This window comes from Oncorhynchus mykiss, chromosome 6 (assembly GCF_013265735.2).
Source record: "Oncorhynchus mykiss isolate Arlee chromosome 6, USDA_OmykA_1.1, whole genome shotgun sequence".
NCBI classification, from domain to species: Eukaryota; Metazoa; Chordata; class Actinopteri; order Salmoniformes; family Salmonidae; genus Oncorhynchus; species Oncorhynchus mykiss.
Window position 1 is genome coordinate 51,278,900 of NC_048570.1, and position 13,234 is coordinate 51,292,133.

General features: G+C 39.0%; 1 protein-coding gene across 4 annotated transcripts in view; it reads right to left on the reverse strand.

Moving 5' to 3' along the window:
- The window catches only part of prdm6 (PR domain containing 6), a 55,822-nt gene extending 46,656 nt beyond the window's left edge, over window positions 1–9,166 (reverse strand). For 3 of the 4 annotated variants that reach the window (XM_021606777.2, XM_036980408.1, XM_036980410.1), the window contains exons 1-3: window positions 9,006–9,166; window positions 8,064–8,568; window positions 5,296–5,603 (exon numbers count right to left, since the gene is read on the reverse strand). In XM_021606777.2, coding sequence (XP_021462452.1) covers window positions 5,296–5,603; window positions 8,064–8,556 — 801 coding nt within the window. In that variant the 5' untranslated portion in view covers window positions 8,557–8,568; window positions 9,006–9,166. The other variant, XM_036980409.1, reaches the window with a different exon arrangement.
- Window positions 9,167–13,234: the final 4,068 nt, after the last annotated feature.

Here is a 13,234-nt window from a genome sequence, read left to right on the forward strand (position 1 = left end):
AGTTGTTGAGCGGCTTCACTGCAAGTATATTGTAGGTTTCGAATATTCCATTTTTTTTAAAATTAATTTTAAAAAATGTAAAGACTCAATGCAGTAATCTCGGACAATGGTGCTTCAACAAAGTACTGAGTAAAGGGTCTGAATACTTATGTAAATGTAATAATTCCACTTTTTACTTTCTAAAAAACTATTTTTGCTTTGTCATTATTGGGTATTGTGTGTAGATTGATGAGGTAAAAAAAAAACAATTGAATCAAGGCTGTAACGTAACAAAATGTGGAAAAAGTCAAGGGGTCTGAATACTTTCTGAAGGCACTGTATAGCTCATATACATACCAGAGGAGGCTGGTGGGAGGAGCTATTGGAGGATGTGCTGATTGTAAAGGCTGGAATGGAATCAATGGAACAGTATCAAATACAGGTTTCATGTTTCATTAATATAATACTATGTTTCATTAATTTCATTCCAGCAATTACAATGAGCCCGTCCTCCTATATCTCCTCCCACCAGTCTCCACTGATACATACGCTGTAAAAGTGAATCAAAACACTGACATCAAGTCAGCTACCTGCTATAGTATGGTATGATGTAACAGATAAGTATGAAAATGTTTGAATTTTACCAACTTTATGGTGAAACAGTTTCTAAATGTTGGATTAGGAAACCATAGATTTCAGTTGGCTCAAGTGGGCAAATGACCAATAAAGTGATTTTAATCTTAATTTTAATAAATCATTAAAGTCCCAGTGCAGTCATAAATGTGACATTTCTTGTGTTTTATATATATATTTCCACACTATGAGGTTGGAATAATACTATGAAATTGTGAAAATTATGATAATGTCCATTTAGTGTCAGAATTGTTTGAAAAGACTGCATGAAATTTCAGACTGTTTTGGTGGGATTGAGTTTTGGCCTGCCTCACCAAATTTAAATTAGTTAATAGACCAATAAGAAAGATATTTCCAAACCTCTCTGCAATTAACAGCTACTTTTCAGTTTTCCCCTCCCTACTCAGACCCCTCCTATACAGTACGAGCTAAATTCTTGCTTGAGAAATTGCTCTTTGCTTAGAAGCTATTCTTGTTTCTTTTTGACAATTTGAATTGACACAGTAAGATACTTAATTGTTACCTAGAAATGATTTGATATTGAGAGAAAAACAGCTACACTGGACCTTTAAAAACCCAACCAAGAAAGATTGTCTGCTGTATGACATACAGACTAAAAACATAAAAATGCTCACTTGAAACTGTTTCAGCACTCACATTTTACAACTATAAAATAAATCAGGGCATAATAATTATCCATTCAATCAGCCAATGTTTAGATAATAGACAGAGGGTTCTACATGAAACCCAAAAGGTTTCTACCTGTGGGGAATGCCAAAGAACCCTTTTGGAACCCTTTTTTCTAAGAGTGTAGATATGCTTTCTCACACAAAGGAGGCCAGGAATCAGAGGGGAAATGGACCATAAAATAACTTAAATTACAAATTATGTAGCTTTCTGAGTCAGTGAACCAATGTTAAACATGTCACCTCCACACTGGCTCATGCAAAATACAAATAATTATCCTGGCCTGTGGCCTAAGCAGCATATTATTCCCCAAGAACACCCGCTGGTGCAGTTTCAAGGAATGATGTCATATAAGTCTGAATCTGAGTCTCATGAAGATAGGCAACTAAAAGGCCCAGCCATGGGCCACATCACTGTGCTACTTAGCAGTACAGCTTCCTTGCTCACAAGTCCTTACTGGTACTTGATCTTGTGTCCTCTGCCTGGCCAACACACAAGAACACGCTGCTTGACAATGTAGTAACCAGTTGCACCACTGAAAAGGCACTCATCTGGCAGCACCATTGGCAACCTTTCAAGCAGTAGAGTGAGTTTAAGGCACAAACTTACCTCTGTTACACTCCCCCCCCTCTAAACTCACACCACAGTGACCCCAGCCATTGAGGTGAGCACAACTGTGGTCATGGCACCACTGTAACAAACACCACTGAGTTACTTAGCAGTATAGCTTCCTCACTCACAAGTCCTTACTGGTACTTGATCTCGTGTCCTCTACATTGCCAACACATGTGCCCGTTTTGTTTTAATATGTTTGCCACATTAAATCACGTCTACGGTGATTCATTTTAATCTCAATACACAACATTCTTCACATTCTTTTCTCCTTTTGAGGAGATGGCTTGTGTATGTCTATACTGTAGTTGTTGTTGCATAAGTTATATCCCTTCATTCTTATCCCGTTATGAGATGTTATTTCTTTATGTACTATGGCAAGCACATGGGACCTTCTTGAACCCTGGACATTCCAGCGTCAGAGTGGACAGTCTTAACACAAGACCATGCTACACGTCCAGTGGGAACACTGTGGGAAAGTCAAATGCCGGCAGTCTGTCCGGAACTTACTGTTCCGTCAAATTAGGTCACTCAATTCCTGAGTGTCTAATAGGAATGGTGCACAACCACAATCACTATGTGTCAACCACAGAATCTATGGCCAAAGGTGGGCCTACATTTTCCACAGAACCAAACAAATAAACAGCGGCAACACCGTTGTTGTTATTATGCATACCTCTCAATCATATATAGATATTTTTTTTTACATGACATCCATTAAAATATAAACAAAAACCGACTGCAAAGTTAAGCCTATGTTAAAACTGTATGGCCCTATTCATTGAACAGGCCAAATGCTGCATTTCAATCTGGGCTGTGTAGGGTACCCTGAACATATAGATGAACCTATAGATGATACAACATAATAATTAGTTCATAAGAGACCTTAATCCTGCCATATTCCAACTCATGATGACATCACCCTCCAGAATTTACAGGGCTGCTTTTCTATTCCCAGACCTAAAAACATGTTCATTGGAGATTCTCCATCGACAATGCTTTTAAGTTTATGAATAGGCTAAGTCTGGGTCTAAAAAAAAAAGAGTCATCCCATCTTCCCCAAAGTAATTGCGACAGACTTCCAGAGAATAGTTCTAAAATCCATGCTATCCCATTTTATTGCAGAGAAGAATATGCTTATTGGACATTGGCATCAAGCTGCTTGACTGGACACTTGAAAAGTGTAGAGTAGACAACACAGAGCAGGTATTGAGGAGAGTATATCGGTGCCTGTTTTTCTTTTTATCAATAATGATTGGAGAGTTTAACACTTACTGCGTTTCGTGAAGACAGAGGCCCTGCAGCCGAGGGTGGATTGGAATATTGGATTCTCTTTCTGAGTTTTCCCTCCCTCCACCCACCTCAGATCTGTTTAATCTATTGGAATTTTTACAGTCCTCTCTGGCAGAGCCAGTGTTTAAAGCTCTGTCACACAATACATATATAAGCAGTAATAGTGTTCTATCCTGCCTCAGGGGCCTTTACAACAGCCAGTTTGTGGGTGAAGAGCCATGACGGCCAAATACCACAATGTTCTTTAATTATACACCCCCCACATCATATGTGAACTCCGAAGACTGTTTCTTGAGATCATATTTCTGCACAGATATACACTACATACACTACCGTTCAAAAGTTTGGGGTCACTTAGAAATGTCCTTGTTTTTGAAAGAAAATCACATTTTTTGTCCATTAAAATAACATCAAATTGATCAGAAATACAGTGAAGACATTGTTAATGTTGTAAATGCCTACTGTAGCTGGAAACGGCTGATTTTTAATGGAATATCTACATAGGCGTACAGAGGCCGCTTTTCTGCAACCATCACTCCTGTGTTCCAATGGCACGTTGTGTTAACTAATCCGAGTTTATAACTTTAAAAGGCTGATTGATCATTATAAAACCACATTGCAAATATGTTAGCACAGCTGAAAACTTGTTGTTGTGATTAAAGAAGCAATAAAACTGGTCTTCATTATACTAGTTGAGTATCTGGGGCATCCGCATTTGTGGGTTTGATTACAGGCTCAAAATGGCCAGAAACAAAGAACTTTCTTCTGAAACTCGTCTATTCTTGTTCTGAGAAATGAAGGCTATTCCATGCGAGAAATTGCCAAGAAACTGAAGAGCTCGTACAATGCTGTGTACTTCTCCCTTCACAGAATAGTGCAAACTGGCTCTAACCAGAATAGAAAGAGAAGTGGGAGGCCACAGTGCACAACTGAGCAACAGGACAAGTACATTAGAGTGTCCAGTTTGAGAAACAGACGCCTCATAAGTCCTCAACTGGCAGCTTCATCAAATAGTACCCGCAAAACACCAGTCTCAATGTCAACAGTGAAGAGGCGACTCCGGGATGCTGGCCTTCTAGGCAGAGTTCCTCTGTCCAGTGTCTGTGTTCTTTTGCCCACCTTAATCTTTTATTTTTATTGGCCAGTCTGAGATATCGCTTTTTCTTTGCAACTCTGCCTAGAAGGCCAGCATCCCAGAGTAGCCTCTTCACTGTTTACGTTGAGACTGGTGTTTTGTGGGTAGTATTTAATGAAGCTGCCAGTTGAGAACTTATGAGGCGTCTGTTTCTCAAACTAGACACGCTAATGTACTTGTCCTCTTGCTCAGTTGTGCACCGGGGCCTCTTTCAAAAACAAGGACATTTCTAAGTGACCCCAAACTTTTGAACGGTAGTGTATATATATATATATATACCATTTAATGCGGTAAAAATTGGCAGTGATAAATCAACTATTGATTTAAGCGACAAACTGATAGAACACCATTCAAACTAAATGCCATTCAAAAACATCACACTTCATTTCTTTGTCATTTTCGTGTGTTGGATGTTAGGGGGGAAAAAACAAATTTGCGTCAGTTAGTTTAAAAGGCACCTCTTTTGGCAGGTACACTGTATCGTTGCCTGCTCCCATGCTCTGAATTCTTAGCCTCAAATATCCGTTGATGTGGTTAACGGGTGAGAATGATCATTGGTCAGCTGAGGAAACAGTGACCTTTATCACCACTACCTCATGGGAGTTATCTATCAATTTCACTTGCCACACAAAACCGATTCAAATCATTAGCATACCGCCAAATGCTAATGCAGGTATTCATACTTACAGTATACAGGACATTGAATTTTCCCTTGAACTGTATACACATTGAATCACTTTCAATCAGTGTATGCAGCACTTACATCATGACATTATTCCTATACTGAAACACTTCAGGGTCATTTCTAGTACCCATATCATGGGGCCACACTTTAAAGACAAAACCCAGTGGATGTGTCCACAACTTCACAACCCAATCCTGGTCATCTGTACTGTTACAGTACCTGGAGTGATGTTACACAATTTTAATTTCATCATCATGAACCATGAACTTACCTCCCATAAGTGCCTTGTGTTCCGCACCCCTCCTGACTGCAACTTATCCAGGAGGAGGGGGACTCCCGCAAAGGGGCCGATCCAGGTGCCCTGTGGGATACGCTGGGCGGCACAGATGCCGTAGCCAAGGCCGGGCACAGTGCTGGTGCAGAGGCACACCTCACGGGGCAGGTCCCGCAGCCAGTCAGGGACATCTGGGGGCGGCACGGCCGGCGCTGCACTGCTTGTCCCCACCAAGCGCCGCAGCGAGTGCAGGGGCCCGTGCATGGGGCACTCTCCGTTACGGTTATCTGCACACATGTCACACCCTGCAGGGCACAGCAGGTAGAGGGGGTTTACCAGCAACTCATCTCACATGGTACACATGGGTTACTATCACGCACTAACACTTTGACCAGGGAAAAAATGTATGTGTAATAAGTATAACTTATTTGCATTTTGATATATATGTATATATATATATATATATATATATATATATATATATATATATATATATATATATATATATATATATGTATATGTATATATATGTATATATATATATAAGTTTTTACTTTATTGTACTTATATATATATATATATATATATATATATATATATATATATATATATATATATAGTCATTGGTCAGGAGAAAGGGAGGATGTACACACATTTTTAAGCAATCATTCAACATAAGTGTTTTGTGACATGTTTTGAAAACATTTTCATGCAAATCTTCTGCATTGTTTGAAAATTATAATTTGATTATATTGCTCATTTAAGAGGCCACAATAATGTTTATGCATAACCAAACATAATTATGTTAAATACATGCCTAATTGGGTTTACAGAGGGATTGAAAAACATTGCACCTTCTGTCTAAATCAACTTAAGAATAGTGTGCGACTATGGTGTGGCCTTGCTCATTGCTGTCATAGCGGCATGAGTCATGGTACTGGGTGGATTCATTTTGGAACTGAAAGAGGTGTGCAACTCAAGTCGAGACCATACATATCCTACCGATGTTGTCATGTTGTTGATATGTTAATTTTGGCGATAAATTGGGGCTGTTTTACAAACATTAATGGAGTAAACTGGAATCGTAGGCTACTCCCAGATTGTTCCCCATGCAATGCGTAATGAATTTCATTTAAATAATAACGTTTAAAAAAATGTAGGCTACTTGCCTATATGTTACAGTCATTCAAATACCTGAACAGCACCAGCAACATGCTTCATAGATCATGCAGTAAAAAAGTTTAATTTCAACACTGACGAAATATTTGGAGAAATGGCCGAAGGACAAACCAACACCTTTTTGACTGATTAATATAATCGTCTTCAAGTGTCAAGTACCCCCAAAAGTCCTATGTTAGGGCTTCTGAGCTAGAAAAACAGTTTAGCCTAATAACAGGTTACACATAGCCTAACCTCAAGTAGGGCCTACGCATTAAAACCTATCTGGCTGTCGGTGTAATTACACAAATTATGAAGTAAATGAAATTGTATGTTTCCTTGTGTAATACACACTTCAGCTATTTTATAAATTACCGACATTGCATTGGTTTGAAATATGGGGGAGAGAATACCGAATGTAGATAAAGCAGTCTCGCTGTCCCCGGGAGACTTCCATATACCATGTTCGGATGATGAATAGCGGCCGATGGAAAAGATCGATCTCTGATCCACACTCAGTCCACTCTCTTCTACAAAACTATACAGCAATTAATTGTGGCTTGTCCCCCCATCCCTCATCTCCTTGTGGCACATATCGATGGAGATTACTGCTGATGGGCCGTTTTATCACCTTAAATAAACACCACCATTTCAAACTTCGCTTTAATATAGAGAGGGTTGTCCTCGACGTCTATTTCCATCCGATAATGTAAAAGTAAAAATTCTTCAAGCAAAAAATAAAATAAAAGACTGATGAAGAACGCAGACTGAATTTCTGATGTCAAAACCAATTGAATAAAACATATACATAATGTGATGTTGTTGATTTGAACAAAATGAAAAGAGAAAATGATTGTTTTATTGGGCACTAATAAGAAAACAAATTGATAAAAGCTTTCATTGATTTAAAAAAAACTTTGCCTAAAGGCCTAATATTAGCATATCAATGACGAGCTCAGTGTTATTTCTTATTTATCATATTTATCAGAATATGATTATTTGTGGAATCCCTTTAACTGTCTATAAATTGGAATTATAGGCAAATAAGGACATGTGGTCTATTGTTAAAGCCTATATCAACGGTTGTAAATGGGCTATAGCTATCACATTTGCCGCCCTTGCAAGTTGTGCTGCAGTTGAACACATGAAAAATACTATATTTGTGGAATAGGATATACATAAATTGGTGTGAATATAGATGATCAGAGTTAGTGAACCATGCATACGCCTAATTGACCCATACTACCCAAACACGCGCGGGGCACCTGCTGATGGTCAGTGCTGAGAAGCATGACTTTTATGGGGCAAAACAGAAGTTTGGTGTGCTCGAGGACCTTTGATTAAAAGGCAATAGAAAGCCTCGTCTAGGCCTAGCATTGTTTATATTAGCCCATAAAGTCTGATTATGAGTGATGGGGAGGAGCGAGATTAAAATTATTGACGTGTTTTGTTCAATTGTGAGCATAAAGTCAAATCACATGTTCTTATATGCCTAAAATGCGGTAACCTTTTAACAGCTGGATAGGCTCGTTAAATAATGCCCCCTTTAAATAAAGGGAAAACAATATTTCCACTGGAATAGTATGTGCCGTGGAATTCATACATACGATTGTTGTGGTCGCCGGTGTGATTGTTCAATGGGATAATCTCCATTCTCTGCTGTCCGTAGAGGTAGTAGTCTAACTCATCGGAGGTCAGTTTAAATCTGGACCCTTTGTCATTCTTAAAGCTGGAGGATATACAAAGTTCTTTCGCTTGGAGGTTGGTGTTGTCTGACGAGACAATGTCAGAAGAGAGAGTTTGTCCAAAAAGTGCAATTTGTGGCACAGATAGTTGAGATAAACCTGCCAATGATGAAACGGATGGAGTCGATGAAGATGTGGAGGAAGGTGTTAAAGCCGACGATGATGATGTGGAGGAGATCAGGTTCGGCCGCTGACGGAGACTTTCCACCGGAACAGCTACCCTGTCCGGCGGCTGCAGCTGCGTAATGCCTCCATTCTTCAACTGGCTTTGAGGGAAGAGCTGCTGCCAGTGTTGCATGTACGTCGGGTCCACTTTCAAGAAAGCAGATCCGCTAGGGTCACCGGGTTTTAACATCTCAAACAGGAGCTAGAGGAGACAGTAAGCAGTAGGCCTAACTTAGTCTACTTGAAAGAGACAAGTTGAGCATTCAAATTATGTTGCTTTGAAATAAGTGAATTATTACACAATACAACATATGTAAAAGAAGCAAAGTATCTAACAATCGCACTTTACGCATAGTTTACGCACAGTTTACACATTGCATGAACATACGTAATCAATTTTGATAGTAAAATAAATTAACACAGCGAGTTGACCTGACCAAAAGCATTTTACCAGTACAAACACTAAAATGTAAATGGAAGTCAACCTCATTAGCCTTTCAGGTCTGTGAACCTCCCATCACATAGGCTACTCATCCTTGCGCTAAGGCAATGGTAGACAGTCTGCTACTTTTCAGAGTTTACGAGCAATGTTCTTTTCAACGAAATGGCAAGTGGGAGCATCGACCTAACAAGACTTACTCTGTTGCGTGAAAAAGGGGATTGGTCCTCGAAGGTGATTCCAATAGTATTTCCCAGACTCTTACACCATAATAGTATGACTTCGGATACGCGGCGTATGTTTCAAGCTCTATGTCTGAAGTACAATATTATCTCCTCCCGCTCTTGCCCCCTCTCCTCTGAGCACTCGCAGGATCAGAGCAACTGCACGTGGGTTTTACGACAGCATAAAACACAGGGGACGAAAAAGTTCACACTGGCCCGAAATTGTATTGCCGCATCTCTTTGCCAAAACTATTCTTGGATTTTAGGCTTGAAAGAGTTGAAAGTGGGACAGTTTTTAGTTCAATTAGAAATTCAAATAGATAACGCCCATGACCAACAGCATTAGCATATATAACCTATTAGGGTGCGTATTTAACTTATGATCTGAGGCATGCAGTCATGCACCTTTTGATTTATTTTCAACCACATGAATAAGGAACACACATATTATGCTAATGATGAATACGAACGTTTGTTAATCATGTTTTGAAAGTTTTAATTTCATTGGGGTTCAAGGTGTGCAAGGGCTACTTAAGCATATGTATTCATATACACCTTTCCCTTTTTCATGACATTTGCCGACTGATTCAATAAATAGGTGCACCTCAAGATAATGTAGACTGCCTCATGGTATTGTTCCTTTAACTTGTTATCCAGCCCGTGTTTCCCACCGTTTCACATGAGCTTGAGAAAGTTATTACTGTTTGTACAGTGTCTGTATAGCCTATCTAAATGTAGGGCATTTTACACAATTCCTTCCAGAGGGGTGGTAAAATGTTTTGACTGGCGTGATTTTGACAAGGCCATTTGTCATCTCGAGCCCTCTGTAGATTGATAACGAAGAAAAACACCAACATAATCGTCTGAAAATGAACTCTTGTCTACAAAAGCGCAATTTCACTGTAAAAGAATGTGAAAAATAACACAGCCCTCCAAACGGACTGATTGAGGGATTTCTTGAGGGACGAATAGCCTAGCTCATGTAGGCTATACACACAAAAACTGATTCGAACCGCAACCCCTTATTTTTGCACACCAGTAGGCCTATTTACCTCAACTCCAATCATCAAACTCAACTTTACAACATGGGAACAAGTCAGTTATTTATGCATCAATCCAGTTTTCGAGCTAATAAGCTCTCTCAAGCTCACTGAAGCACTCAAACCTATCAATACATTTAACAGCCATTCAAAATATTATTAATGAGGTGTTGCATGATTAAAGGGATATTATTAATATTATTCATAATAATAATCATAATTACTATAATAATTATAAATAATAATAATGAACACATGTTATAAGCCTATTCATTGGTTATTATGTAGGCCTGTTGTTGTTGTTTGCTATAAGCATGACCAAATCATTGATATTGTCCTATGCTTGGATTTTTAATTAAGCTACAACGTCGTTTCTAGAGCAAAGCGTAGCCTACACAAGAGCATTGGTGTTTTCATTCATTGATTAATGCTTCCTAAAGTAAAGCACATTGGAGTAGGGGCTCGGATCAATAAATTAACTGCCAAAATTAATCATGTTCTATGACAAAAGCTAATTATTTAGACATGGGCCTATAGAAAATATTATTTATATATTTATGTAACCTTGATTTGAAAGCAGGCTATAGCCTACTTAAATTGTTGTGCTCTCATTTGCATAGTGTATTCTGTTTGACATTCAATTAAAACGTTTACATTTCTTGTTAATTAATTCGCCTGATGAATGCAAGACAAATGGACGGCTGTCTTTGACAGAAGTCCGATAAAGAATTCAACAACCTCTCCCCATGCCCCAAGTGTCTCCTGATCTTGGCTCTAAGGTCACGGGTTGCTGAGTATATAATTAATTAATATGGACGTATATTCAGATGGGAGTTAGTCTCTTTATTTCAACTTATTCTACACCCTAGCAGGCCTATACGTGTTTTGAGAAATGTGTAACTGCTTAATATTTAGGACGACTAAATTATATAGCCAACATATAGTGATGAAAATTATGCTATTTTTAATTATTGGACATTAATGCTAAAGGCAGTATAAGAAAAATACCGCCAGTTGAAAAAACGACTTTCACTCAAAAAAACAAACAAACTGTAAATTAAACGTGCAAATAGTGAGATACTTGTCTGTGACGTTTCAAGCAGGGAGATAACCTAAATGGGCATGTCCAGTGTCATCATCTCGTTTCCGATTGGAGAAATGCAAGGTGTTATAATTGCCCTCTGTTACAATTTCCCACAGCCTCCCCATATTTATACTATTTCTTGCAAACCTGTATACTTGAAAGTGCTAATTTGTTTCAATGAACAAGCTCTGCAGTCATGACACAATACACGATTTGAGTGCTTACTCTTATTGGTGGTGTTGCCTAAGGCTATAATTTTCCCTAGGCATTACTTTCAACATGGGAAATGTAGGAGAAAGTATTTTCTTCATTCATGCTTTTGGATTTCCACGTTTAGATATAGGAAGGCTATTTTGATTAGGCCTATTGAATCCATCTCAGATGGAACTGGAGATTAGTTGAAATAAGTTTGATAATATTGGTCTTCATGGGCATAAAAACATAAACACATGTATTCTGTCAATATCAAATAGCCTAAATAGCCTAAATAGCCTACCCATGTCCTGAATTCTGTAGCCTATTCGCTGTCTCTTCACAGACATAAATCGCAACTCTCCATTTGTTTGTACACAGGAAAATAAAACAATAGCCAATATACCTATAGTATACCTATAGTCTCCAGTCTCAATTCAAGGGCTGGAGATATTGGATGTGTAACCTCAACGGCTGAACAACTGTGATGTCCCAAAAGTTGCAAGAGGGCGCAGTAGTTGCCTGGTCCAGACTAGGGTTGAATGGCACGAACCAGGTTACCGAGATTTACCGGAATTTACCGCCCAGAACCACTCCATTTTTCTGGGATCAATAACTGCGAGAAACCGGTAAATTATAATACATTATTTATATGACCTGTTAAATGATATGCTATGTCTAAATCTGGCTTCTCTACGGCCTCTGCATGAGAAATCATCAATGTTCAGGGTGGGGACAGACAGCCCATCTCAGTATGGAGCGTGGTTCACAATGCATGTAGATCTAGCATCTCATCATGGTAACTTTTGTTCTTGTGACAGGTAGCCTGCATTTGCTGCAGCATAGTCTATGCTATGGTAATATAATATAATTTATCCATCTCCATCTGGCTTCCAGGGGTTACCTTTTTTAATTGTAATGATTTATTAAATGTTTTATTGCAGCTGCAGAGTTTTAAAACAGCCTATCACTCCAATATCCTTGCTTTAAATCAGTACACGCATGAGCACTCTCTCGAAGTCTTTCTCTCTTTCCATCAACTCAAAAAATATATATTGAACAAAAATATAAACACAACATGTAAAGTGTTGGTACCATGTGCTGAAATAAAAGATCCCAGAAATGTTACGAACACACAAAAAGCTTATTTCCCTCAACAAATGGTAAACACATCCCTGTTAGTGAGGATATCTCGTTTCCCAAAATAATCCAGCCACCTGACAGGTGTGGCATAAGAAGCTGATTCAACATGATCAGTCCACAGGTGCACCTTGTTCTGGTGACAATAAAATGCCACTCTGAAATGTGCAGTTTTGTCACACAATGCCACAGATGTCTCAAGTTTTGAGGGAGCGTGCAATTGAGATGCTGACTGCAGGAATGTCCGCCAGAGCTGTTGCCAGAGAACTAAATGTTAATAACTCTACAATAAGCCGCCTCCAACATTGTTTCAGAGAATTTGGCAGTACGTCTAACTGGCCTTACAACCGCAGACCACGTGTAACCACGCCATGCCAGCACCTCCACATCTGCGGGATCGTCTGAGACCAGTCACCCGGACAGTTGATGAAACAGAGGAGTATTTAGGTCTGTAATAAAGCCTTTTTGGGGGGAAAACTTATTTTAAATGGCTGGACCTGGCTCCCCAATGGGTTGGCCTATGCCCTTCCAGGCCTACCCATGGCTGCGCCCCTGCCCAGCCATGTGAAACCCATAGATTATGGCCTAATTAATTTATTTCTAATTGACTGATTTCCTCATATGAACTGCAACGCAGTAAAACAGTTTAAATTATTGCATGTTGCTTTGATATTTTTGTTCAGTATAGATAATCCGGTTCTAGATTGATATAGCCCTAGATGTCCTAGTCTACCTCTTTCAGGTAATAC